General features: G+C 54.3%; 1 protein-coding gene across 6 annotated transcripts in view; it reads left to right on the top strand.

Moving 5' to 3' along the window:
* The window catches only part of Card11 (caspase recruitment domain family member 11), a 109,125-nt gene extending 83,280 nt beyond the window's left edge, over positions 1-25,845 (top strand). For 2 of the 6 annotated variants that reach the window (XM_013152786.3, XM_063234095.1), the window contains 20 exons: positions 1,740-1,919; positions 3,143-3,295; positions 3,785-3,910; positions 4,867-5,064; positions 6,943-7,119; positions 8,138-8,189; positions 9,384-9,466; positions 10,520-10,620; positions 11,246-11,298; positions 12,864-13,065; positions 13,629-13,830; positions 14,012-14,138; positions 16,173-16,413; positions 16,824-16,923; positions 17,222-17,317; positions 18,861-18,996; positions 20,072-20,251; positions 22,036-22,160; positions 23,264-23,379; positions 25,234-25,845. In XM_013152786.3, coding sequence (XP_013008240.1) covers positions 1,740-1,919; positions 3,143-3,295; positions 3,785-3,910; positions 4,867-5,064; positions 6,943-7,119; positions 8,138-8,189; positions 9,384-9,466; positions 10,520-10,620; positions 11,246-11,298; positions 12,864-13,065; positions 13,629-13,830; positions 14,012-14,138; positions 16,173-16,413; positions 16,824-16,923; positions 17,222-17,317; positions 18,861-18,996; positions 20,072-20,251; positions 22,036-22,160; positions 23,264-23,379; positions 25,234-25,438 — 2,853 coding nt within the window. In that variant the 3' untranslated portion in view covers positions 25,439-25,845. Of the gene's footprint in view, positions 1-1,739; positions 1,920-3,142; positions 3,296-3,784; positions 3,911-4,866; positions 5,065-6,942; positions 7,120-8,137; positions 8,190-9,383; positions 9,467-10,519; positions 10,621-11,245; positions 11,299-12,863; positions 13,066-13,628; positions 13,831-14,011; positions 14,139-16,172; positions 16,414-16,823; positions 16,924-17,221; positions 17,318-18,636; positions 18,833-18,860; positions 18,997-20,071; positions 20,252-22,035; positions 22,161-23,263; positions 23,380-25,233 lie in introns of those variants that run through there. The other 4 variants (XM_063234096.1, XM_003469907.5, XM_013152787.3 and 1 more) reach the window with 4 other exon arrangements.
* The last annotated feature ends 425 nt before the right edge of the window (positions 25,846-26,270 follow it).

Genomic DNA, 26,270 nt, shown 5'->3' with positions numbered 1-26,270 from the left:
AGAATATTTATTAAGCACCTGCCATGTGTAAGGCACTGTGCTAAGCACTGTGAGGGACACAGGGATAAATAACCTGAGCTCTGTTTGGGTCACTTACAATTTAGTGAAGCAGACAGATCAGTAAACAATCCACAGAGTGCTGGTGAATTGAGTCACAGGCATAGCGGGCTGTGGAGGCTTTCAGCTAAGAGAATGCGCTGTGAAGTCCTGAAGGTTTGAGTTCAAATTCTGACTTCCAGCTTTACCATTTACTTAGCTATTGGCTTCAGATCTCTTTGCTTATAAGTGGCAAAAAGGAAGAGAGTACCTGGCCCTAGGATTGCCAAGATTCTGCACCATATGTCTCTGATGACCCTTGTGGAACTGGGAATAGGGACCCAGCCCAGGACTTGGGTTGGTTTTCTAAGATGGGTTTTCTTTTTTTGTTTGTTTGTCTGTGTTTGTGTGTGGTTTTGTGGTTTTGGGGGGCATTTATTTGTTTAGCATGACCGAAAAGAGAAACTAACCTTTGGCAGAGACTTAGAAATTTCTCTCCTAGAACTTTCTCCTGTGTTAGTTTCCCTGGAGATGTGTTAATAATGAGAAAATGTGTGCAGAATTGAAAGGACACCCAGCCAGCTGAGTCTCCGGGTTGTCTGTCTGCCCCAGGCTGCTTTCCCTCTCTATGCTTTTTTCCTGAGCCACAGAAGTGCAGTACCAGGCTTTTCTTTGTTGAAACCGCCACCTTCTACCTGCCAGACTTCTTGAGGCTGTCTCCCCACAATCCTAGAGCTGAAAAGTGACAGCTGGGTATGGTGGTGCACCCCTGTAATCCCAGCACTTGGGAAGCTGAGGTACAATTGAGGTCACCCTGGGCTACGAAGTGGGTTCAAGGCCAGCCTGAACTCCATAGTGAGACCCTGTCTCAAAAAGACAAAAAAAAGAAAGAAAGAAAGAAAAAAAGAAAGAGGTCATCCACTCCTTTGGTGCCTCTCTTCCCCACAGTCCTTTAGCACTGTCTTGTTCAGGATGCTTCTTCCTAGGGCCAGTCCGGGGAAGCTCACAGGTTTACTGACAAAGGTCAAGGTGTCTGCTGGCCCCAGTTCCCGAGGCTAAACTGTCGAGGGTGACACTTAGTAAATTTGCAGTTTTACCATTTTGAGATACAGTAGCTGCCTCCTCTAAGAAACCACCCCTCCTGGTATGGAATTGGGACAAGGTTTTAGGAAAGAAACCTGTAAGTTCATTGGGTTTCATGCTGTTTTGTTTTTTAACACCAGTGCCATTTTTCCAATAAAGGCTTGTGTAAAGTCCAGGAGGACAAAACATACAAGCAAAGACGCTCTTGGAGACGAAGTCAGGGTAGTTACCATCTCCACTCCCTTCCATAACCCTAGGATTCTTCAGGGGAATCCCTGAGTTCTGAGGATTCATTTGAAATGAAAGGCCGTTGAAATAAGTAACATTCCTCAGGGAGACACCAGCTTATGTGTCTTTCATCCTGATCTATAACCTGTTCAACCCTACAACAGTTCCCTGAGAGAACTTTCTAAGAGACACATAGCCATTTAAAAGTATTATGAATGAACCAACTGGAAATTCTCCATCAACAAGGAGATAGTGTGTTTTCCTGGAGAAAGTTCCTCTGCACCCTGGCCTGTGAGCTGTTGCTGCAAACCCAGCCAAATCCGAGGAACCATTGCCCCCTCCCAGTGTCTCTCACCAGCACAGTCTCCTCTTGGCTCCTTTGGGTGTTTCAGATTGATCAGCTAAAGCACCGCTTGAATAAGATGGAGGAGGAATGTAAGTTGGAGAGAAATCAGTCTCTGAAGCTGAAGAATGATATTGAGAGTCGGCCCAAGAAGGAGCAAGTCCTGGAACTAGAGCGAGAGAATGAAATGCTGAAGACCAAGATCCAGGAGCTGCAATCCATCATCCAGGTGAGGAGCTGCTGTCCGTCCTGTAGGTGACAGGGGAGCAGGGCAGACCTGGGTGTGAGGCCGGAGTCTCAGCTTACTAACTGCAGGGCCATGGACAATGCAGGGCATCCTTGGGCACCATACTTTTCTCCTCTGTGAAGTGGGGGTGACCACTCATGCAAATCTCTGTCTTAATCACTTTCTTGTCACTGAGACATAGTACCTGACAGCTACAACATGAAACAGGAAAGGTTTATTTTGGCTCACAGTTTGTACAGGTTTCAGTCCATAGTCAGCTGGATCAAGGTAGAATGGCGTGGTGGAAGGGCCCTGGGGGGAGGAAAGCTGCTCACTTCATAGCAGAGAGTGCAGGGAGGAGCTGGAAAGGGGTAACTCCACAGTGACCCCCCTCTTCCAGCCAGACCCTACCTCCTAACCATAGATCAGTGCAAGGTTCCACAACCTAGCCATCTTCCAGAAGTCCCACCTCAGAGCAAATGAGGCTTTGGGGAATCATCTAGATCTGAATCATAACATCCTTATGAGACATCACAGGAGGTCACACTTGCTAAATTGCTTCTTTCATTGACATGCACTATGAATATCACCATTCACACGGAAATCAGTGCCGCAGCCCTGAGGAGAGCAAAATACACCCAGGAAACCTCCTTCTCCAAGAAACTCAGCTAGACACCGGGGCCCTTTCAGATTCCTCCCAGACTTGTCATCCCAGAATTGTGTAGCTACGGAGCGGGATGTCACTGAGGCAGAACATCCCAGAATATAGTGCAGAGAAAGGAAAGTCAGTGCATCCTCCCGTATTTCTCCAGCAGGCTCAATTTCAGAGCAGGGGCTGAATCCCAATTTAATCAGAGCAGATTAGTTGATATTTTGGGGTGACATCAGGAAAGCATGGCAGCCCCACCTTTGTTATTGTCTCTGAAAGGTTTAGAGGAGCAGCCTGTGCCTCTCTAGACTCCAATAAGAGCTGGGACAGAACAGTGGGCTCAGGGTATTCCTGAGCAGAAGTGGGTTTTATGCTTCTTTCCAGGTGATAAACTTCTTAAATGATAAGCTGCTTACAGACCCCAAGAGAAATTTCTTCTTGCCTGTGCTTTCCCAGCACAAAACCTTCTGCTCTCTCCACGACTGTGGCTGGCTCTTTTGTCCCTGCCTTCCCTGTCCACTTTGCTCCCCACTTCCCCAGTCCCAGCACCATCACACCCTCCTCCCTGCCCGCCCAGGCCGGCAAGCGCAGCCTGCCAGACTCGAACAAAGCCATTTTGGACATCCTGGAGCATGACCGCAAGGAGGCGCTAGAGGACCGGCAGGAGCTGGTCAATAAGATCTACAACCTGCAGGAGGAGGTCCGCCAGGCTGAGGAGCTGCGGGACAAGGTGGGAGCCCTGGGGAGGGCAAATAGCCAGCCAGAACACTTAGCCTGTTCCCTTTCCCAGTAGAGTGCACTGAGCCTGCTGACCTCATACCTCTTTCTAAGGACAACCTCTGACCCTGGTATCAGTTCCCCTGCTTCCCAGCACCCAACACCCTTATAGCTCTCAGGAGTTGTATTAGCTTAGCTAATATGGCTTAACTTAGTCTTTCTCTTCCCGACCAAAGAAGCCACAGGATGACAGTGTCACATTGTCCTCCCCCTACATTACTGGGCACACAGTAGGCCCATCCATTCTTGTGTGATTGACCACTTCATACCAAGGTCCCTTCTGCCAGTCAGGTAGCTGGCTCTTGGCAGGACAGACCATGTTCTGACCACACCAGCTCAGGAAGAACTAGTCAGCTCCAGCCTACAGGGTACACCACCAGGAAACAGCTCCCGACCTATTGATTGCTTGGTACACATATTGATCTCTCCATGTCACTTACAGTATTTGGAGGAGAAAGAGGACCTGGAGCTCAAGTGCTCAACCTTGGGGAAGGACTGTGAAATGTACAAGCACCGCATGACCACTGTCATGCTGCAGCTGGAAGAGGTGGAGCGGGAGCGGGACCAGGTACGTCCACCTGGAATGCAGGGATGTGAGGCTGCAGGGGTGCCCACCCCAAGCCACCAGACTCCATTGGCAAGTTTTGACCAATGTAACAGCACTGTCTACACAGGGATGCTCAGGAATCCATCTTTCCTGATTCTAGTCCAAAAATAAATTCCACCTATGAGGCTTTCAGATCTAAGCAGGCTGCTCCTTGAGAACTCAGTGTCTATTTATAAAATGGAATAACCACAATACCACTCCCTCTAGGGCAGGGTACAGACCCCAAGTGATGCACATGGATGCTTTTCACACTATGCCAGGCAGGGAACAAAGGCAAGATGCCCAGTCCAGGAGTGGCACTACAGAAGAAGGGGATGGGTGAAACACCCAGAAGTCAGGGTCAGAAAGTGAGCAGCAGCCCCATACTGTGGTTGGCACTTGGCTTGGAGAGGTTTGGGTCCCTGAGCCCATTTTGGTATGGTGAAGTTGAGGCATCAAAGTGACCTGTGTTAGATTTTCATTGCTGTAACCAAATACCTAAGAAAGTCAGTGTACAGGAGGAAAGGCATACTTTGGATCATAGTTTCCAAGGTTTTAGTCCATGGTCACAGGGCCACTCCATTGCTTTACACCATTGGCTAGGCAGAAATATCATGGTAGAAGGGCTCCTGGCAACCAGGAAGTAGAGAGAAGGGGAAGTACCAGAGAAACAGAGGCCAGAGCCAGATAGGGTCCCCAAGGCCATGCCTGTGTAATCCACCACCTTCCGATAGCCCCACCTCCGGTTTCCAGCACTCCCAATAATACCATCAAATTATGAGCCTCTCTGTGGATTAAGCCACTGATGACATTAGAGCCCTTGTGATCCAATTACTTGCTGAAACCCGATCAGCTGGGAATGAAGGTTTCTCCATAGTGAGCCTTTTGGGATTCATACTAAACCCAACCCTAACAAACCTTTATCCGGTCCCCTGGAGGCCTTCCACTCCCGAGACGAAGCTCAGACCCAGTACTCACAGTGCCTGATTGAGAAGGACAAGTACCGGAAGCAGATCCGTGAGCTGGAGGAGAAGAACGATGAGATGAGGATTGAGATGGTGCGGCGGGAGGCCTGCATCGTCAATCTGGAGAGCAAGCTACGGCGCCTCTCCAAGGACAGCGGCACCCTTGACCAGGTGGGCTGCAGCCAGGGGCCCTCTGGCCACCAGTGACGCCTGCCGGGGCCTCTACTTCCTGCGCAAGTGCTCTTTTTGCATTTGAACCCAAAACACGTTTCCTTCCTGTGCTCAGAACCATCCGTGCCCTCTGACTCTCTGTGTATCTGTGTAGTTTGAGTAGAAGCCACTCCTATTGGAGTTAAAAGATGCAGGTGAAATCCTTGCTGGTGGTGAGGTGGCATCCCAATCAGGACCTTTGGCCCCTCCCAGGTGGCCACAGCTGGCCATCAGCTCTCCTTTAGGCCACAGACCAATGGAAACATTCATCAGGTTTATGATACCGTTGGGTTAAGGTTGCTGGTGCCCATGAGTGTGACACTTACAGGGTGTCATGCAGTGTAGAGTGCCTTTGCCTGTGACCCAGCACCCAGAAATGAATCAATGCTGCCCTTGATCCAGATGGCATCATAATCACTATCCCCAGGGATCTCCTGGGTGCCCTCCTGGCAGGAGGTGTACTGGCCCCATTTAACAGGGAAGGTGTGCTTTCCATCCTCACTTACAGAGGAGGGACCCAGACGCAGGCTGCTGAGTCACTGAGCCTGATCAGAGCCACCTTCCCCGCAGAGACTGTAGAATCCTTCAGAGAAGACAAATACCGGAAAGTGACTTTTCAACGCAGTGCTTTACACTCCACATGCAAGGGAGGCCTGTACGCCCCAGTTCCAGGAAGCACTCCCTGGAGGCCGTAGGCCCCCACTAGGGTCCTCCTGCCCTGACTTCACTGGGCCAGGTCAGCTCACCTGACCTTGCTAGAGCCCCACAGTGGAAACTAGAGTCACAGTGACATGCTCCCACCCTCACCCTCAAGTGATCAGTGCCGTTTTTAATTGTGTATTAGTCTTCACTGGTCTTCCTTTTCCCGATGCCCAACCCAGTGCCAGGCATGGGGGACAATGCCGGTGAGTATCTGCAAAATACATGCCTGCAGTCCAGTAGCACCTGATGGGGCAAGGAGAGATGGGACCAGCCCCCCCCATTTCCCCAGCAGCTTGAGCAGAGGCCCCAAGGGGAGGAGGAGGGAGCAGGAAGGGTCAGGGTGCACCATGTGTGCTGAGCTCTTTGCAGCTCTTCTGGAACCTTGAAGGGTTTAGTGCAGAGGAGTACAAGAGAACACTTCGGGACTCACGCTGAGGTTGCTTGTGCCCTGTGACTCAGTGTCCTGTTGTGTACAAAGTGACTATTAGCAATACGTACTTAGAGTTATATGAGGAAATGACTAGAAAACACTCAGGATATACCTGGCACTATTTTTTATTATTATTGTGCTTCTTTTTTTTTTTTTTTTTTTTTTTTTTTTTTTTTTTTTGCCACACCAAGTATCAAACCCTGGGTCTTCACTCTGAGCTGTATTTCCAGCCCTTTTGTATTTCATACTTGAGACAGACTCTTACTAAATTGCTTGGGCTGGGCTCAACCGTGCATTTCTCCTACCTCGGCCTCCCAGAGTTGCTGGGGTTACAGGCATGTGCCACCACCCAGCTTCCACAATATTTTCTATACTTGCTGCTCAGGCATGAGGTGGATATTGGGACCTTAATCAAGGCGTGCCACATGGAAGGGGCCAAGATGCCCAAGAGCCAGCTGCTTTATTACTATACAGGAAGGTGAGGTCCCAGCCCAGATGGTGGTGGGAGAAAGGCCGGGACAGGAGAGTAAGGGGAAGAGCGATCACTGAGCTACCGTGGTACGTCCTGGCATCTGCAGGAGGAACAGAAGAAAGCTGAGTGTCACGCTCAGGTGTCCAAGGGAGTGATGTGCCATCAGCCAACTCTCTGGTTGACTGTCAGCTACTCATCATTCTTGTCTGCAGCACTGTTGTCTCTTTGTCCCCAGAGTCTGCCCAGGAACCTGCCAGCCACCATCATCTCGCAGAGCTTTGGGGATGCCAGCCCCAGGACCAATGGCCAGGAAGCTGATGACTCGTCCACCTCTGAGGAGTCACCAGAAGACAGCAAGTACTTCCCACCCTACCACCCACCCAGGCGCAGGATGAACCTGAAAGGCATCCAGGTGTGGGTTTAGGGCCTGGTGGCAGGGTCTCCCTGGCAACCCTGAGCGTGAGAGACCTCCTGGGTTATGCCAGATGCTTCCCAGGTGTAAGATAGCTTTCCAAGTCTAAGGTTTTAGCCTGAGAAACCAAAACCATGCCATCTTGTGGCTTGAATCTGTTTATCTGTTCTTAGTGACTCCCTTTCTCCTCCAAGGACAGTAGTTTTTAAAAGACAAACGAGGTATGGGCACACACCTATCATCCGAGTGCTTTGGGGAGACTGAGGCAAGAGGATCACAATTGCTAGTTTGAAAGCCCAACCTGCACAGTTTAGCAAGACCCTGTCTCCAGACAAACAATGAAAAGGCCGGGGGATTAGCTCAGCATGCCAGTACAAGGGAAAGGGTAGAATGAGCATTATTTCCAAATTTATCTGTTTGTTCCCCCAAGTAAGTTTAGAGTGCTTGCCACATGCCAGGCCCCATTTGGAAGTTGTTGCCACAGTAGTGATCCCATCCCCTTGCTCAGTGTCCAGTGCAGTCCCCGACATATGGCTGACCCTCAGTGAGTGATGAGTGAGTGCATGAAAGGATGAGCTGAATGAATTAGCAAATGAATGAATGGGGCAGCTCCGCAGACCTGATTCTCTGCCTCTCCCACCCGGCCCACGTTAGGACCTCACAGGGTTCAGTACACGGAGAGCTCAGGGCGGTGACACTCCTTTCCTGAAGACCCGTGTCCTGCAGCAGTTTGACTCAGCCCTGCTTTGCAGTGTCCCTAGTCTTCTTTGCTCTGGTGGCTGGGTCTCCCCAGGAGGAGGTTGCCTTAACACCCGCCGCCTAACCCCAGTCCAGGAAGACTTCCCATCCTATCCTACCTGCAGGAAGACCTTTAGCATGACCCAGGTAGTCAGGGGACAAGAAGCAGGACAGTCTTGTCCCACTGTGTTTGGTTTTTTTTCTTGGCTCCAGTGACATGTGTCTGGGCCTTGTTTGATTTGTGTCCTCTGTCTTGTTTCTCCCCCTTCCTCGCTTTCAGCTACAGAGAGCCAAATCCCCCATCAGCCTCAAGCGAGCATCTGATTTTCAAGGTCAGTGAGATGCCCGGATCCCTCATCTGTCACTCTGCCTCTCAGTCCATCTGTTCCTCCCAGTGCAGCCATCAGCCCTGTGGGGTCATCTGGGCTAGGCCTGGGGCTCTCGGGTAGCAGCAGGGGGTCCATCAGGTGCCAGTGACCATTGTCATCTGACAGGCCCTAAATCGCTGAAGCACCTCTCTGTGGTCCCTCCCTTCCCACCAAGCCTGTTCCTGGGCCAAGAGCCCAGGTCTGTGACACTTTGCCTGGAGTCTAAGGCTGCTGGCCCATCACAGCCCCTGCTCTCTACAACATGCTGCCTTGCCTTCATCCTTGGCACAAGTCAGAGTGATGATCAGCCAGTGGGGATTTGCAAAGGGAATAAAGCACCTACTACCCAGGTGCTGGAAGGTTCTAGAAGACATCCCCAAGCTGCAGTAAGGAGGGCACTGTGCCAAAGGTCACCTGAAGGAGAGGCAGAGAAAGGCTGGGATGGCCTGGACAGAGACAGTAGGCATCAGTGGACAGCCCCGGGGAGTGTGCCCAAAACTTGGGGTGTGGAAAGTTGCCCTGCCATTCTAGAGCATGGAGCCCTGGGACTGAGCTCCAACAAGGCCCCCAGATGAGTTTGGGTATGAAGAGAGCGAGGATCCCAGACCTGGGCTTTAGGGAGGTCTCCCTGGGCCTGGAGGGCAGAAAGTACAATGGGCGTGGGCATATGGCCCAGGAAGTGCCTGGTGGGGTACAGCAGTGGGAGACATGGAGGGAGGCTCACTTAGGAGGTGACAAATTGGTCCCCCTCTGCTGGACTTCATGCTCCTGGTGGGCATCATTCTGCTAAAAGTGCCAGGTGGGGATCCTGCATTTAGATCACCAAAAGTCCTCAGAGAACAGTGACATTCAGCCTTGACTGGGGCTGCCCTGGGCCCAGCCCTGGCCAGGACAGGGCAATGCCATAGAATAAGCACAATGCCTCTTAGCAGCCGTAGCAGGTAGGGAAATAACCAGAGATGGTTTCGGGGTCTCTTCCTCCTCAGACACCAGAGCGAGGAAGGCCCCCACACAAGGGGAAGGGGCCTCATCCTGCCCTGGGTGGGCAGGAGGCTTGGGTCACTGACCAGTGGCTCTGGTTTTCATGTTTCCCTTTTCCCCTCTCCTCTCTCATTTGCATCTCCAACCTGCCTCTCCTCTGCCCCGGATGGACGACAGTCAAGGGCCACGGAGATGACAGCACAGACGCCAGCCCCAGCTCTGCCCACTCTCTACCCATCACCAGCTCCTTCTCCAAGATGGTAAGCTGCAGGCCCTGGGATACCTGCTCCCCCCAACCCCCCTGAGCCTTGGTCCCCGGGCCCCAGTTGTAACCTGCAGGCCTGGGCCCACAAGCTATCCCTCCCTACCCTGTGTCACTCTCCACCCCAGAGCCACAGCCCAGGCCTTCCTGATGTTTATTTAAAGATATTTCAGAGGCCTCAGGATGTATTTACACCTTCTTGCCACCTCCTTTCCCAATTTAACACTTGGTAGGGGGAGGAGATGGGCCTCAGAGGGCCTGTAGCGAATTGTACAGGCAGCCAAGAATTCTGCTGCAACTTCTCAGCCTTCACAGCCAGGGAGGGCCCTGGGCAGAGCAGGGGGCTTCCAGCAGCTGGAGATGATCTGGTGGCAGCGAAAGGGCTCAGGCCCCCTCCCCTGACCCAGTGCCCCCCAGTCCTTAGCTCCAGCCCACCTGGGCAGAGCCAGGCAGCATCCAAACCCCCAGACCTGATGTCATCACCCCCAGACAGGCAGCAGAAGGCACAAGATTAGAAATTCTAACCCCCGAGGGAAGCCCCAGGAAGCTTGTCAGCTCTGCTTCTCAAATCAGGCCCCGAGGGAGGCAGAGGTTCTATAATGAGTGAGTCCTGTCTGATGCCAGTTCTGGGGATCAAATCCAAGGCTCCCATCTAAGGCAGCCCTTACCAGGAGCCGCAGGTCTGGCCCCCCAGGCCACGCATCCTCCAGCAGCTGCCCACTCCCGTACTTCATTGCATCCAGAGCAGGTGTAGCCAGGAACACACAGCTCAGCCAGTGCAGGTCACCAGCCCACCCGCCACGTCCTCCCTGTGAGCAGATGTGTGAGCAGATGTGCTGCATGCTCGATGGGGGCCCCAGGCTGAGCACAAGCCTCCTCTGGCCAAGGTCACACTGCAGAGGACCAGCTTGCTGTGCCCATACTGGCTGAGTTGGAGGTGGGAATGAATCCGAGTTAAATTTAGTTCCCTGTATATAATATTTATGCCCTCGGAGGCACTGGCATATAAATATCCATGTCCCGGATCTCGCCTGCATGTGCTTCTTCACAGCAGCCCCACCGGAGCCGGAGCAGCATCATGTCAATCACTGCAGAACCCCCGGGAAACGACTCCATCGTCAGGCGCTGCAAAGAAGATGCACCGCCCCGCAGGTGAGCAGCCGGGGCCCTTGGCATCCTGCCTCCCGCCACCAATCAGCCATCTTTGTGGCGACCTTGAAGGCAGGAGAGGCACAAGTGCCCACTGTACAGATGAGGCCATTGAGGCGCAGAGCAGGGTCACCCAGCAGCTACCAAATGACAAAGCCTATATTCCTTGGCCCTGTGCTGCCCAGAAGTCCTGTTCCTGGACTCTGTGGCCCAGAGCCATGCTTTCTCTACCAGAGCGAGAGACCCACAGATGACTCCCACTTTGCCTCCTAAAACCCCCATGCTTGGCAAGGAGGACCACAGGAGGGGACATCTGGCAGGCGGCTTGGTCCAGTTAGGCTGCTGTTTTCAAAGTCAGCTGGTGGTGCCAGTTTCAGGAAGGGCCAAGGGGGGCAGGGTCCGGGTTCGAGTCCCTGTCCTGGAGACCCTGTCAAGCCCCACCACAGTCTTCCCAGGGCCCATTCCCACTCCAGCCGGCTTGGAGGCTTTGCGAAGCACCAAGGCCACCAGCACCTTGAGGTCTATTCTGTCCCCCACCAGTCACTCTGCCTTACACTGCTGCTGCAGACTGAGGCTCCCTTCTCCCTGCACACTTACAAGCGCCCTCTCCCCCGCTTATGTCCTGCAGTGCAGTTGAAGAAGACAATGACAGCTGCGGGTTTGACGCCTTAGACCTGGATGGTAGGTACCTGTCAGATCTGAGAGAGGTGACAGCAGGGCCACTGAGCAAAGAGCGTACACATGTGTGGTGGGCCCATGGGGCATGTGCAGGGTACATTCCAACTGGGGCTGGAGTACGAGGTCAGATGAGGCCCCAGGACCCCAAGGCTGTGCAGCCGCTGAGCAAGACCAGAACAGGATGTGAGCTTTGAAAAGAGCAGGTCTGGTGTGTTGGAGGCCAGGACTGTGAGGCGTTCGGCCTGTAAGCCTGGCCCAGTGTAGTCCGATCTCTCCAGCTGCTTCCAGAAATGCTGCTGCTACCTTTCAGAAGAAATAGGGTCCAGGGGCAGAAAAGAGCAGTGAGAGGGCAGACTGGATCCAGATGTTCCCATAAGCAGTGAGCATGTTCCCCGGCCAGTCTGTTCAAGACAGGTAGTAAACATGGAGGCCAGAATTGAGGCTGCAGCAGGCTTCTGGTAGATGGGGTGGAGACAGATGTAGGGACCAAGGCTATGGAACAGTACTATAACGGCCCCATGGCAGCTCTGGTACCGGGGGAATACTGGAGATGTGAATATTCCCTTGGCCCCAAACAGGTCATGCAGAAGCCCAAAATGAGGACCTGTGTCCTCCAGGGCCAGAGGGTGCATGCATGGCGCTGACCACCCTCCTCCCCCAGCCAGGAAGTCTGGTTCAGCTCAACACGCCTGCCTCACAGGCACGTACTAGGTGCCTGGGACCCAGACTTTCATCCCCAAGTCTGTGACCTGTGTAGATACTGTGGTGCCACAGCTGTGAACTAGTGGGGCCACTGGATGCAAATTCCAGATGAACTCAAAGGACAAGGGACAGCAGGAAACGAGATGGTTCTGCCCCTAGGGAGGGTATCAGCGTCCCCAGGCCCCTATTTGCAGCTGTCAGCCCAGAGCCTGGCTCAGAATTCTGCAGGTGTGCCCTGCCAGCCTCTCCGGTTCAAACCTCCCCTCCTGCCTCCGCCCCTCGCCCACCAGGCTGCCAGCAGATCAAATGAAAGATTAGTGGTCCTCCTTAATTGGGGACCATCAGAAGCTATCAAGTGTTAAAGAGAGGTTAGCACCTAATCGAGGCTGGGTAATGAGAAGAATTGAAAGAGTTTTGGAAAGGGGAAACTGGGAAGAGGATCCTGGGCAGCCATCCAAAGTATTTTGCAGTGTCTGGAAAAATTCCCTTTGCAGAAAGCCTTTGTTATCAGGCCTGGGCAGGATTCACACATCCCTCCACCCAGTGGCCAGCACTATATGCAGGGGATATTTCCCCTCTCTTCCTCTGGCAAGGTGGGGACAGGAAAAGGCCCCAGGCCCATGGTCTCTGTATCGGTGGGTGGTTGTGAGGCCCTCAGGACGTCGCTGTTCACAGGTAGAGCTAATGGGGAGCTCCTGTGCAAAGCCAAAAGAGGTTTCTTAAAACCCAGAATCTGGGAAGGTTTCTAATCAGAGAGAACTCCTGCAGGCAGGCAGATATCCTTACTGGTGGGGTGCAGGGGCTTCACCAACTGCCCCCAGGGCCATGGGAAGGGGCCGGCACTGCAGGACTCAAAGCCATCCAAGGGGGTCTCCGGGCAACCCTCGGTGCCCCCTGGCTTCTCCTAGGTCCTGATGGGCCACACTCCTCTGCAGATGACAGTCACGACCGCTACTCCTTCGGCCCTCCCTCCATCCACTCCTCCTCCTCCTCCCACCAGTCAGAGAGCCTGGACGCCTACGACCTGGAGCAGGTCAACCTCATGTTTCGGAAGTTCTCTCTAGAAAGGTACAGGAGGGTTCAGCCTGCCCCCACCCCGGCTCCCCTACAGAGAGGGCCATCTGCATCAGCCTGTGTCCTCTGAGAGTCAGTCCTGAAATCACAGAGTGCCCCTGACTGCCCCTCATGTGCAGGGGCCTCTGATTGCCCAGGGAAGAAACTGAGACTGCAGAGGCAGGGCTTGCGAGGGCCATCAGTATGGCAGAGGTCAGGAAGCAGGACTTGTGGTACACAGGTCCAGTGGGCAGTGGTTGCACAGCATCCCTTGGTGTGGCAAGGATGGGGCAGGGCAGTAGCCAACTCAGGTTCTGGGGGGACATCTTCTGTGGCCACTGTGGGCTGGGAGGGTAGCTCAGCTCCAGGTCTATTTCCCGAAGCACTGGGTGTAGGCTGCCCCCAAACGTGGCTGGGTCAGGTGAGGTGTCAGTGACTCACTTGGAGCCAGGAAGCCCCAGTGTCTGATGAATTGGGGCAGCTGCACCCCTGGAGTCCTTCCCAGCTCTCAGTGTGTCTGGGCACCTGAGCCACAGCCCCCCTCTGCTGCCTGACCACCACTTTGTTTCCCCATCCAGGCCCTTCCGGCCCTCGGTCACCTCTGTGGGGCAGGTGCGGGGCTCGGGGCCATCGGTGCAACACGTGACTCTCAGTGGCGACGGCCTAGTCAACCAGCTCACCCTCCTGGGAGGCAACGCCCGCGGGAGCTTCGTCCATGCAGTCAAGCAGGGCTCGCTGGCTGAGAAGGCAGGACTCCATCAGGGCCACCAGCTGCTGCTGGTGAGGGCCAGGTGCCAGGGTGCCTACCAATGGAGGGACCCTGGGCCTTAAAACCACATCAGGAGGAGGGACTTGGGGAGGGCGGCTGGGCATCAGTTCCTGTGGGCTCCAGGGCCCTCCTGTTTCCTGGATGGAGCAGCTGACCAATGGGGAGAATCCATACATGTTTTTTGCTGTCCAGCTGGAAGGCTGCATTCGAGGCGAGAGGCAGAGTGTCCCCTTGGACACATGCACAAAGGAAGAGGCCCGTTGGACCATCCAGAGGTGCAGTGGCCCCGTCACCTTGCACTACAAAGTTAACCACGAAGGTGAGCCTGGGAGGACTACTTCACTCTGGAGACCACCCAGACACAGGGCGGGAAACCTCACCACCTAGTGCCCCCACTTCCTCCTCAGTTTAGCAGAAGAATGAGCTGTCCCAGCACCATCAGGGACCAAGAGAGCAGGCCTGGGGGAGCAGGCAGATGACCAGGAGCAGCTTGGCTGTCTCAAACCACCACGCCCATGCCCAGCTGCCAGGGATGCTTTGGAACACCCCCCAGGCACAGTGGATGCAGCAGCCCAGCCCAACACCCCCTCACCCCCCTGACCTGAAGCGTGCATGCTCTGGGGCTTCCTGGCCTGCTGTAGGTAGCAGCGGGGTCCAGCAGTGCCACTGAGCCTCATCTCGGCCCAGCCTTGTCCCTATGGCCCCCAGACCAGGACAGGACAGGCCTCACCCTGCCTTCTCATCAGACCCGCAAAGGTTTTATCCTAGGCACCTATTTACCAGCCACAACTCCCAGGCAGTGCACGCAGAGCTTTGTTTTCCATTTCCCGCAGCCTGAGTCCTCATTCTCACCTCTGGATCCCACCCCCCCACCATGATTATCTCTGCAGCTGGGTCTTATTTTTAACCGTGGGGCTCATGAATGTTTCAGCAGAGCACAAATAGCTTCTCTAGCCGCTCACACCCCTTCCCAGCAGTGCCCTGCAGTGCAGACGATAATGGTGCTGTCCCCAAACACAGAGTCCAGAGTGGAGTTGCCCCCCACATGTGGGCCAGGTGCCTCCCACTCCTACAGCCTGGCTTTTTAGCCCCATCACCCCTCAAAATCCCTGGAGTGCCCTGACCACTGGCCAGCAGGGCCACAGACTGTGGCGTGAGCAGCACCCCCGGAGTTGTGCATTGTGCAGCAGTGGGGCCCTGGAATTTCAAGCCAAGTTAGCTCATCTAGTTGCAGGGAGCTCAAGGCACAGGTGGTGTGGGTCTGACAGGAAGGTGGCGGGATTCCGCCTGGGCTGACCCATTGGGGAACTCTGTCTCTCTACACTCGACCCCATGGGCTGAAATGTCCCTGCGTATTTGTGCGTTGCGCACATTTGAGGAGCTGCTTGGGGCCGGGCAGGATTGTTCTAGCTTCTACTGTGCCATGCAGCCCTCTGCTGCGGGGCTGATTTAGGGATTTGAATGATGAGTGTTCACTTAGAGCCTGCTACTTATTTATTACAGTCATAGTCTGGGCCCTGCTTCCTTGCAAAGCAATTGCGAGAATCTACTCAAAAGGAAGGTGACATTTCAGTAAGGTTAAATCAAAGTGTGCTGGATCTTACTAATTTAGAAAGCCAGTTGGCAGTATCTACCAAATCTAAATATATACATAATCCATGACCTGGTAACTCTACTTCTGTGTGTATATCCAAGGGAATGTGTACATATGTCCACAGAGGTAATGGAGATGGATAACTCAGCAGCCCCATATTGCAAACAGTGCACATGTGTACACAAGAGAATAGATAAGGACACACAAGGGGAGCACTATGCAGCGATGGAAAAGAGCAGAGTACTGCTGTGTGGCAGCCTCGTAGATGTGCCTCGCAGGTGTAACACGGAGTGACAGCCACCAGAAGGGAGAGAGCCTGTACTACTTGATTCCATGTATGTGCAGTGAGCTGCAGCTTAGCCATCAGGGTAAAGGTCATCCTGAGGAAGTATTGATGGCAGGTTCTGGGAAGAGACCACCCACACGCATACATTTGGGAAAATTCACAGCATTTAAGAATTTGTGCTATTTACTGTTATATAAGCTATATACCAATGGAAAGAGAATGAAACACAAATGTCTATCACCAGTGGTGGGGAAGGTATGGAGATTATGGCAGAAACTGGTGAATGCTGCAGCTTGACACATTCAGCTCTGAGCTTCCCGACAGCCAAGACAAAAAGGGAAACCCATGAATGACATCATCAGGCAGAAATGCCTGCCCCTGTTCCCCCATCTATGAGGAACACACCACGAGGGCCCCTCAGCTGAAGTTGGGGCCCTGTCAACCATGCACTGTTTGGACTGTCCCTTTCCCAGGGTACCAGAGGCTGCTGAAGGACATGGAGGAGGGTCTGATCACATCAGGGGACTCCTTCTATATCCGCCTGAACCTGAACATCTCCAGTCAACTGGATGCCTGCTCCATGTCCCTGAAGTGTGACGACATCGTGCACGTCCGTGACACCATGTACCAGGACAGGCACGAGTGGCTGTGTGCACGGGTCGACCCTTTCACCAACCACGACCTGGACATGGGCACTATACCCAGCTACAGCCGGTGAGGCCAGGTCCCAGTGGGGCTCCGTGTCCCTGCACCCTGGAGCCAGGGGCTGCTAGTGCTTCGTGCACCAGCAGGGGCCTCAGGGATGAGCATGGGCCCCAGAACACACACCTCTGCCTGCTGGGCTGGGAGGTCCCGGTCCCTCCTCTTCCAGTTTCGTGCCTCCCAAGGGTGCAGGGCATCTCTTAAGACTTTAGCTGTGCTTCCAGTGACAGTGGCAAGACCAGCCCTGTCAGGTGGCATTGGCAGGCCAGACTCCCAGCAGAAGAGTCCCAAATTGGGGACAGGAGCCATCTGGAGCTGAGGCCTCCCAGAGGCACAAGCCCAGGCTCTCCCAGCCCCTCAGGGTGAGCGGTGCCCAGCCCCTGGCTCTGCTCCACCCTGGACGCCTCCCTCTTGCTCGCCAGGGCCCAGCAGCTGCTGCTGGTCAAGCTGCAGCGCCTGATGCACCGCGGCAGCCGGGAGGAGACAGACTCATCATCGCACCACACCCTGCGGGTGCTCCGGGTGAGTCCAAACACCGTGGGGAAGCCCTGCTGGCTGAACGCCACCTCCCTGGTGAAACATCACTGGGCAGGGACAGCCCCTCCAGAGGGGCCCAGTCCTCCTGGGCCCTCCCCAGGCTCCTCTGAAGAGGGGAAGAGGCTGGAGGGTGGCTCTGCGCCATCCCCCTTCCCTGCTGGAGCAGGTTGCCCCGAGCTCAGCAGAGAGGACGTGGGCGCCTCCTACGCTTCTGTGCACCATTCTTGTGCCCATGGATCCAGCTAGCCCTGCTCCTTCCGACTGACTGATAAACTCATTCCAGAACACCCTGCAACCCGAAGAGCCGCTTTCAACAAGCGACCCCCGCGTCAGTCCGCGCCTCTCCAGAGCGAGTTTCCTCTTCGGCCAGCTCCTCCAGGTAAGGGCCTGCCTTTCCCATTGCAATGTGCATGGCTTTGCCCTCTGCCTGCTGGGAAGAGGAGCTGGCACCGAAATAGCAGTGCGTTGTATGCACAGCCCACTTGCAGCTCTCACATGCCTGACGTCTCTCGTCCCGTTTCCCAGTGACAGCTCGAGAGACAGTCTGTGTGCCTGTCGCAAGCAAATCCCACATTCAGAAAAGATTTGAGAAATCGTATGCCCAAAAGGAGCTCAAACAACTTGCCTGTTAAAATATTAATAGAAAAATCAGAAATGGCATGTCAGGAAAAGAAAACAAATACTCCAAATATCTAGGCCAGTTTAGTTCCTCAGCTAGAGCTTTAAGTTTATCTCAGTATCCCAGCAGCCAAGGAGAAAAGGGAAATGGAGCAGGTTCTTGAATCTTACTCTGTCAAAGGAAACATTTTGGCTCTTCAGGACCACAAAAGACTTTTCTCTTGCACTTAACTTTAAAAGAAAACCTTTTTATATAGGTTTGTATAAGGAACACTAACCAGCATATTGTATGATATCTTCAGAAATAATTTCTTATAAAAGCAGAAGCATTCCTTATATCCTAGAAGATGAGCAAAGGGGGTAATCCCAATAAGCATGAGCCTAAGGAGGTGCTGCATCAACCAGACCCCTATAGAGACAGTGTGACACCCCAAGGCTCCAACCTGACGTTGGGACAGAGGTGATTCAAAAAGGGTTAGCAGTGTGATCCCAGGACCCAGATAGACACAGACAGAGACAGCCAAGTGGGCAGGAGCCTGGCCAGGTCAGAGGTCTTCTGAGAAGCAGGCTGTTCGATATGGCACTCTGATACCCACAGGAAAGACCAGAACAGAAGCCTTGGGGGTCTCATCCTGAGACACACACCCAGCCGCCCAGATCTACCTCCCTGAAGAGAGGAGGAGGTGCCACAGAGGAGCCCAGGGAACCAGGCAGGAAGCTGGGTCTGTGTCCACTGCCAGGCCCACGCAGGCAGGCTGCAGATGGCAACAGGGCTCCCCTAGTGACTTGAGGATTGGGGGAGCACAGCATTAGGGAGACGAGAGCATCCCACACTCCCAGTGGGGCTCCAGCCAGAGCACCTCACCAGCTAGAGCGCATCACATAGAGGCCGCAAGGGAAGGTGGTCCAGTTGACAGGGAGCTGGGTGAGGGGCACTGTGGGTCCCTTCCACCTGCTCACTGTTGATAACCACTGTCCGGGAGTTGAAAGACTCCAGCCACCTCCGGGTGTCGCTGGACGTTGAACCCAGGGGCTTTGTACTGAGCTGCCTCTTCAGCCCTGTTTTTCATTTTGATACAGGTTCTTGCTAAGTCACCCCGTTGCCCAGATTGGGCTCAAATTTGTGATCCTCTTGCCTCAGCCTCCCAGAGTGCGGGGCTAACAGATCTGCACCACCATACTGTTCATATAGGGAGGTGACTGGCCCGGCCCCGGGGCAGGGGTGGGACTAGAAGTGGCACTGTGTGGCTCGAAGCAGGGCAGGAAGATCATCCTCCCACCCACTGCCCCTTCTGCCCCCACAGTTCGTCAGTAGGTCCGAGAACAAGTACAAGCGCATGAACAGTAGCGAGCGGGTCCGAGTCATCTCCGGGAGCCCCCTGGGCAGCCTGGCCCGCACCTCTCTGGATGCCACCAAGCTCTCGGCCGAGAAGCAGGAAGGTGGGTGGTAAGCTCCCTGCCCTCCACTCCACCCCACACGGTACATGCCCACACCCCTCACGGGGGCTGAAGTCTGCCCCTCATAACTAACACCACGTGTCACTCTCACGTGCAGCCCAGACAGCCCGTTACTTAGAGCCACCAATGAGCAGTGTTTATATATTTCTCCCCACAAGCACCTTTTGCCATTTCTCCAGCCGGTGACCCCAGCTGATGACGAGCCAGCCCCTCCCACGTCCCCTGGCCACACTGGCCTTACACAAAGGCAAGGAGGCCAGAGCCCCAGCACAGATGGTGAGGGCCAGGCCAAGGGATGAAAACGGGATGGGCGGCTGGTCTCTGGGATGTGACCTGGTGCTGCCCGGCTGGCTGTAACAGATTCTAGCCAGGAGTTCCCCCCCGATCTCCACACACAGGCCACAGAGGCCTGGAAAAGGCATAAAGGCATAACCCAGGCCATATGGTCACCCTGTCTCTGGCTAAAGCCCAGAGCCCTAAAGGCACCAAGCCCTACCAAGTGGCCCTGCTGTCCCACCATTTGATCATCTCACGCTGTCCCTTGCTCTCCTGTGGTCATAGTCCTCCTCTATCCAGACCACCCTGCCCTAGCCATCTTTCCAGAAACCCACCATGTCTAAAACCACTAGGGCTTCTTTTTGTCATCTACCACCTGTCTGCCTCCCACACAGGCATGCAGGACCCCCAGAATATCCCTGGGTGCCCGGAGCGGAGCCCCCAAGCTGCCCAGGCCTGCGGTGGCTGGTGGAACATCATGTTACCCCAGTGGCCTCCAAGAACCAGCCCCAGAGCTGGGTGTGAAGTCTCATGTCTGTGAGCCCAGCACTGGGAAAGGCTGAGGCAGGAAGATCACAAGGCCAAACTCCACCTGGGCAATTTAGTGAGACCCTGTCTCAAAATAAATAAAAAGGAACAGCAATGTAACCCGAGAGTGCAGGCCCTGGGTTCACTCCTCAGTACCAAAAACTAAAGCAGCATCCCTGGTACCCGTCCTTCCCCGAGGATACCCAGGCTCCATGGGCCCAGGCCCTGACAACAGTCCCTTCCCTGCCCCCAGAGCTGGACCCTGAGAGCGAGCTCAGCAAGAACCTCAGCCTCATCCCCTACAGCCTAGTGCGAGCCTTCCACTGTGAGCGCCGCAGGCCGGTGCTCTTCACACCCACCATGCTGGCCAAGACGCTGGTACAGAAGCTGCTGAACTCGGGGGGTGCCATGGAGTTCACCCTCTGCAAGTCAGGTGAGCACAGGGTGTGCAGGGAGGTGCACAGAGCCAGCACTGTCCGACTGTCCCACTCCATCCTCCCTCCCTCCCCGCCACCAGCGCCTCATCTTGCCTGGCCCTGGCGTGGAAGGCGGGAACAGTAAACACACACAGCAGGGCAGGGCATCTTCCCTCTGTCTTCATGCTGACCTCTGTGCATTTGGAGCGGCCCTGGGACACTGAGGGTGAAAAGGCAGAGGTGACAGCATCATCCAGCTCAGTCCCCACTTCAGGGCCCCGGTGTGTGTGGTGGGCCTGCCATCACTCTGAGCCTTGGTGTCCCCAGGTATGGCAAGGGTGGTGACGCCCACCCCCAGCCCTGAACTCCCATCCGGGCTGCCATCAGAGTCTCCACCTATATTTACACGTGACCAGGCAAGGTGGTACATGCCTATAATCCCAGTACTCTAGGGGACTGAGGCATAAGAATCGCAAATTCAAGCCCAGCCTGACAACTTAACTAATTTAGCAAGACCCTGTCCCAAAATGAGAAATAAGCTGGGCGCAGGGATGCACACCTGTCATCCCAGCACTTAGGAAGCTGAGCTAGGGTGATTGTAGTGAGTTGAAGGCCAGCCTGAACTACATGGTGTGATCCTGACTCAAAAAAGCCAAAAAATAAATGAATTATTTTATTCATTTACAAAGTAGCTCAGCATAAAAGTCTTGGGTTCAATTCCCAGTAGCACAAAAAATAAATAAAAATTGTCAAAAGTATAGACTTCTAGGGCTACCTAGGGCCAATTAAACATATTCCGGGGGCTTTTTAAATCATGGTAAATGAATACAGCACAGGCTTTACTGTCCTGCCTACATCCAAGTGGGCCACCATCCAGCTCGACTGACACTCTAAATGACTCCCACTGCCCAGCCCAGCCCAGATAACCTCCCTCCACCTGTGTCCAGACTTGGACATATGCCACCCTCCTCCACCTGAGGCCCAGAGAGGTTAAAACACATTCGGGGTCACCCCACACGGGAGAAAGATCTCTGACAGGCACCTTCTCCGGGCTGCCTGCCTGCACTCTCTCCCACACACAGTATCCACTACTGCACTCACTAAACTGTTCCCCATTGTCTGTAGCCTACATTTTTCTCTTAGCTAGATCATTGCTTATTTGAATACATAAGCTGTGGGGTTTTTTTTTTTTATCATATTTACATTCCTAATAATTGACCCTTAGCAGTGTTAAGTAGGAAGGTGAATGGGTGGGTGGGTAGATGGGTGAATGGGTGGATGGGTGGATGGATGAAAAGTGGGTAGGTAAGTGGGTGGATGGATGGATGGATGGATGGGAGGGTGAGTTGGTAGACCATGGAGGATCAATGGATGAATGGATGAAAAGTGGATAGATGAGTGGGTGAATGGGTGGGTTTGTGGAGAGGAGACTGACTTGATAGATGGTGAATGGATAGATGGATGGATGCACAAGTAGATCATGAGTGAATAGATCAATGGCAGAGCTTCTTTGTGGGTGGCAGTTGGTGAAGAGTATGCACCATGGTGCCTGAACTACTATTTTAACACTGCTGAGCAGCCAGCCCCTGAATACTCCCACCTCTCTGGTCTGCCATAGGGAATGTGAGGCATGGCCTTGGCCCTGCCTAAAGGGAGCTTCACAGTCTAGTGGAAGGGACAAGATACAGCTAACTGAGACTGGACCAGACACCCAGTTCTGTGCCACCCAGGAGTGGGGACAAGTGGGGCCTGGAGGGGACCAACCACCTGAAACTTCCTTGAGACTAGCCTCTCTCTGCAGATATTGTCACAAGAGAAGAGTTCCTCAAAAAGCAGAAGACAGAGACCATCATCTACTCCCGGGAGAAGAACCCCAACACTTTTGAGTGCATCGTTCCTGCCAACATCGAAGCTGTGGCGGCCAAGGTGAGAAGCTGGTGAAGCCTGTGACGTGGCTCAGGGCTACCTGAGACCCCTGGGGTGAGGGTGGATAAAGATTCCCCCCAGGGGTGTATTTCATAACAGTCTTTTGTTGATGGCGCTGGTGCTGGGTGCCTCTGGTTGTGATAACGAGGGCTGAGATAGAGAGCAGGTGTGTCAGGGTGAGAGACAGGATGAGGAGCAAGTGACAGGGATGGCGCCCCCCCAACAAGGGAAAACGGAGCACCAGGCATCAGAGGAGGCGCCAGGGACTGATTCAGAGCTTGCAGTGTGACTGTGATCACCCAGGCACTGAGTTCGTCCTCCTTCTAGTGCTGGAAAGAAGAAAAACTCAGCCTGTGGCTGTGGGGCATGGGAAGTGCCGTGTGGCAAAAGGGGGACAGGAGCTGGTGTACAGCCCGGACCCCACACTTCCTGTCCAGCAGTGGCACCCACACCCCCTTTCAGTGATACTGACATTGACACAGACAAAAGCAGAGGTTCAGCTTTCACCGAGTCTGGAGTAGTTCGCTGATTTTTTCTTTTTTCTTTTTTTTGTCTGCCCCATACTGGGGTCCTCCCAGGGTCTTCACATCGCACTACATCCCACCCCATTTGTTTTTATTTTAAAACAGTATCTCACTAAATTACCCACGCTGGGTTTGAACATGGGATCCCCTGCCTTGGCCTCCCAGCATGCTGGGATTACAGGCGCACCACCATGTCCACCTTGGTTTCTTTTAAAGTGATGCCCCTGTGGGTTGCCCTTCCTGAGAAATAAGGAGCTTCTGGTCAAGACCCCTGCAGGGTCTCAGGACCTCTGAGCCGCTGTCTCACCCTCCCAGTATTCTCAGCGCCTTTGGCTGGTACCATGTGTGCCCTCAGAGGCCGGCAGGTGGGCACGCATTCCCAGCAATGCATCCCCAGCCCAGACACTGTGCAACTGTCCACTGTAGGCATCGGTTCTGCAGGTTCTGGTCCTGCTCTGCTGGGTAGCATTTAGGGCTCTTGGCCCTGGAGTCCGTCCCTGCGTCCAGGCCCTGCCCTGGCTCCCACAAGAGCAGGGAAGGGCGGGTGTGGGGGAGACTGCTGACCTTTGCTCCCCGCAGAACAAGCACTGCCTGCTGGAGGCGGGGATCGGCTGCGTGCGCGACCTGATCAAGTGCGGGATCTACCCCATCGTGCTCTTCGTGCGCGTGTGCGAAAAGAACATCAAGCGCTTCAGGTAGGACCTGGGGGCCCAGCCTCCCCCCGGCCTGACCCCGAGCCCGCCAAGCCTCCACTCAGCCCTCAGTCGACCTCACCAGGAGGGGACCTGAGTCCAGGACAAATACGGCCCCGACCTTGAGGTCCTGACATGGCTCACAGGGAAAGGACATGTCGCATGGGGCGGAACACTAGGAACATCAGGGATGAAGGCAGGAGGATGAGCCATGCAGACCTTGTATCAGGGTAGGGACAGGCCCGGGGAGGCCAGTCGGCAACAGCTTAGAGGAGGCAGGGGCAGAACACAGCTACTCCACTCCATGGGGTCTGAGTCAGGTCAGGAGGGCGCCTCCTCCTCCATGTGGAAGAGCATGACAGGGTCACTCAGACAAGGATGACAGTGCGAGAAAGACCCCAGCAAGGGTAATGACAAACTGACTCGGCATCCAGCTGGAGGAGTTGTCCCATGGTCGGCTGTGTGGCTGGGAAGAAGCAGTGGCACAGAGGTTCAGGACACATCTGTCCTCAAGTGTCAGCACATTGGATCCTCTCATCCCCATGCAACTGCAGCGTCAGTGGCAAGACCCACTCTGTGGACAGGGCACTGGCACTCCAAGGTCAGGGCCACTTTCTCCTTCACAAAGTCTGTGCAGTCCCTGCTAGTGCCGGGCACTGGGGGACCCATCAGTTGGCATAGGGGACAAGAGAGTCCCTAGCAAGTGCTGGCAAGGACATGAGGGCCCTGGGACCTCATGCACTGTGGGTAGAACAGAAAATCATGTGAAATAGTGCACAGGAATCCAGGTGCATGCTATAATTCCACCATTTGGGAGGCTGAGGCAGGAGGCTATCAAGTTCCAGCCCAGCCTGGACTACTTAGTAAGAGACTGTCTCAAAACAGCAAATCCGAAAATGGATGCAGCCACTTAAAAGGCAAGATAGGAACCTTCAGAAAATGAAAAGCCTAATTACTATATGATTAGCAGCTCTCCTCTGTCTAATCACAAAATGACAAAGCCAGTCTAAAGGATATTCATGTACCCAAAAGGTGGGTAGCCTTTGCAAAAGGCTGGAAGGTAGAAGACACCTAAGTGTCCCCCAGGTGTGTCCCTATACTCAGTAGGCCATCACCCAGTCCTACAGAGCAAGGACACTGTGTCACATGTTGCAGTGTGGATGCCCCTCGAGGCACATCCCCTGGGGCTTCATCTGTGAGGTCCCAGGACAGAAGCGGCCTGGGGAGCCAGGCTGTCCCAGGGGTGCTGAGCTTCCATTTGGGAAGATGAGAACATTGCGGATGTGGGTTGTACAGCAGTGAATGTGCTTTACACTCCTGAGTACACTCAAAAAATAGTTTAAATGGTTTTATCACAATTGAAAATAAGTTTTTAAACAGTTCCCACCTCTTGGGAGCACCACTGGGCAACACTGTGTGGCTGAGTGTGATGGCACACACCTGTAATGCCAGGCCTCTGGGAGGCTGAGGCAGGAGGACTGCAAGCTCAAGCCCAACCTGGGCAAATTAGTAAGACTGTCTTAAAATAAAAAATAAAGGCGGCCTGAGGATGTTGCTCAGTGCAAAACCTCTGGGTTCAATGTCAGTATTGCCCCCCGTCAAAAGGCACAGTGTGCAGTGTGCAGTGTGTTAGAAAGCACTGGGCACCCGAGGAGACAGAGCCAGTAGCATGCAGTAGCACTCAGTTGGGTGCCTGGTGGTCTGGGAAGGACTCCACACCACGGTGGCCCTGTGCAGGACCACTTCCTGAGGCTCTTCCAGACTGGGCATAGAACCATACAAACATGGGGCTGGCTTCTGTCCCCCAATTGTGGGAGTCCAGCCTCACCTCCTGCCCTGCATGTGTGTTACTGCCAGGAAGCTGCTGCCTCGGCCCGAAACGGAGGAAGAGTTCCTGCGCACCTGCCGCCTTCGCGAGAAGGAGCTGGAGGCGCTGCCCTGCCTGTACGCCACCGTGGAGGCCGAGGCCTGGAGCAGCGTGGAGGAGCTGCTGCGCGTCCTCAAAGACAGGATCTGCGAGGAGCAGCGCAAGACCATCTGGGTGGACGAGGACCAGCTGTGAACCCCGGGTCTGAGCAGTGACGATGCCGAGCCACACAGCCTGGGCTCTGTGCCACCGTGATGGAGCCCCTCCCTCCAGGGAGCCGGGGCAGATGCCAGGAGGCCACTGCCTCCTGGCAGGAACAGGGCAAGTGGCTGCCTGGCCCAGTGCACAGAGATGGCGAGCAGAGACTGGAGCTCAAGGCCCGCGGCCAGTGGCTCCTTACAATCCACAGCAGAGTTGAATGTAATGTGAGGTATGCTGGTACCACCAGCATGGCAGGGCCCTCCCTGATAGCCAGGGTGTTTGCCTGCCAGCCCTAGGGACACACAGTGAGCACATCCTGGACAGGACAGGACTGCGGGAAGGGGACATGCACTGTGCTAGTTTTCCTCTCGCATTAAATGTCTCCGCTTCTTTATTCTTCATTTCACTGTCTGCAATTCCATCATTTGCAGAGGTTTAACTCTCACCAGCTTCCTAAAATGCCCACCCCTGAGCGGAGGCATGGAAGGGGCACAGGTCCCATGCTGCCTCACATGGGGTGAGGACAGGGCGGCCAGCATCGGGGCTCCCAGGCCTAGCCGGAGCAATGCCTGGACCTGCACCCTCTGATGCAATCCTGACCTGAAGAGAAGCTATATGTCACTCTGGGGAGGGCTGTCCCTGCACGGTGCAAGACCCTGTCCCCCAGCTGCAGTCCCAGCCCTGAGGCCAGATGCTGGTTTTTTTAGTACTAGGGATCAAAGCAGGGCCTTTGCACTGAAATACATCCCCAGCTCTTTTTATTTTGTATTTTGATACAGGGTCTTATTAAGTCGCTAAATTGCCCAGCCCAGGCTTGAACTTACAA

The sequence above is a fragment of the Cavia porcellus genome, unplaced genomic scaffold, assembly GCF_034190915.1.
Source record: "Cavia porcellus strain 051 isolate PalLab524CR breed Dunkin Hartley unplaced genomic scaffold, mCavPor4.1 scaffold_23, whole genome shotgun sequence".
NCBI lineage: Eukaryota > Metazoa > Chordata > Mammalia > Rodentia > Caviidae > Cavia > Cavia porcellus.
The sequence above is the reverse complement of the archived record's forward strand: the minus strand, read 5'-3'. Positions and strand labels throughout refer to the sequence as shown.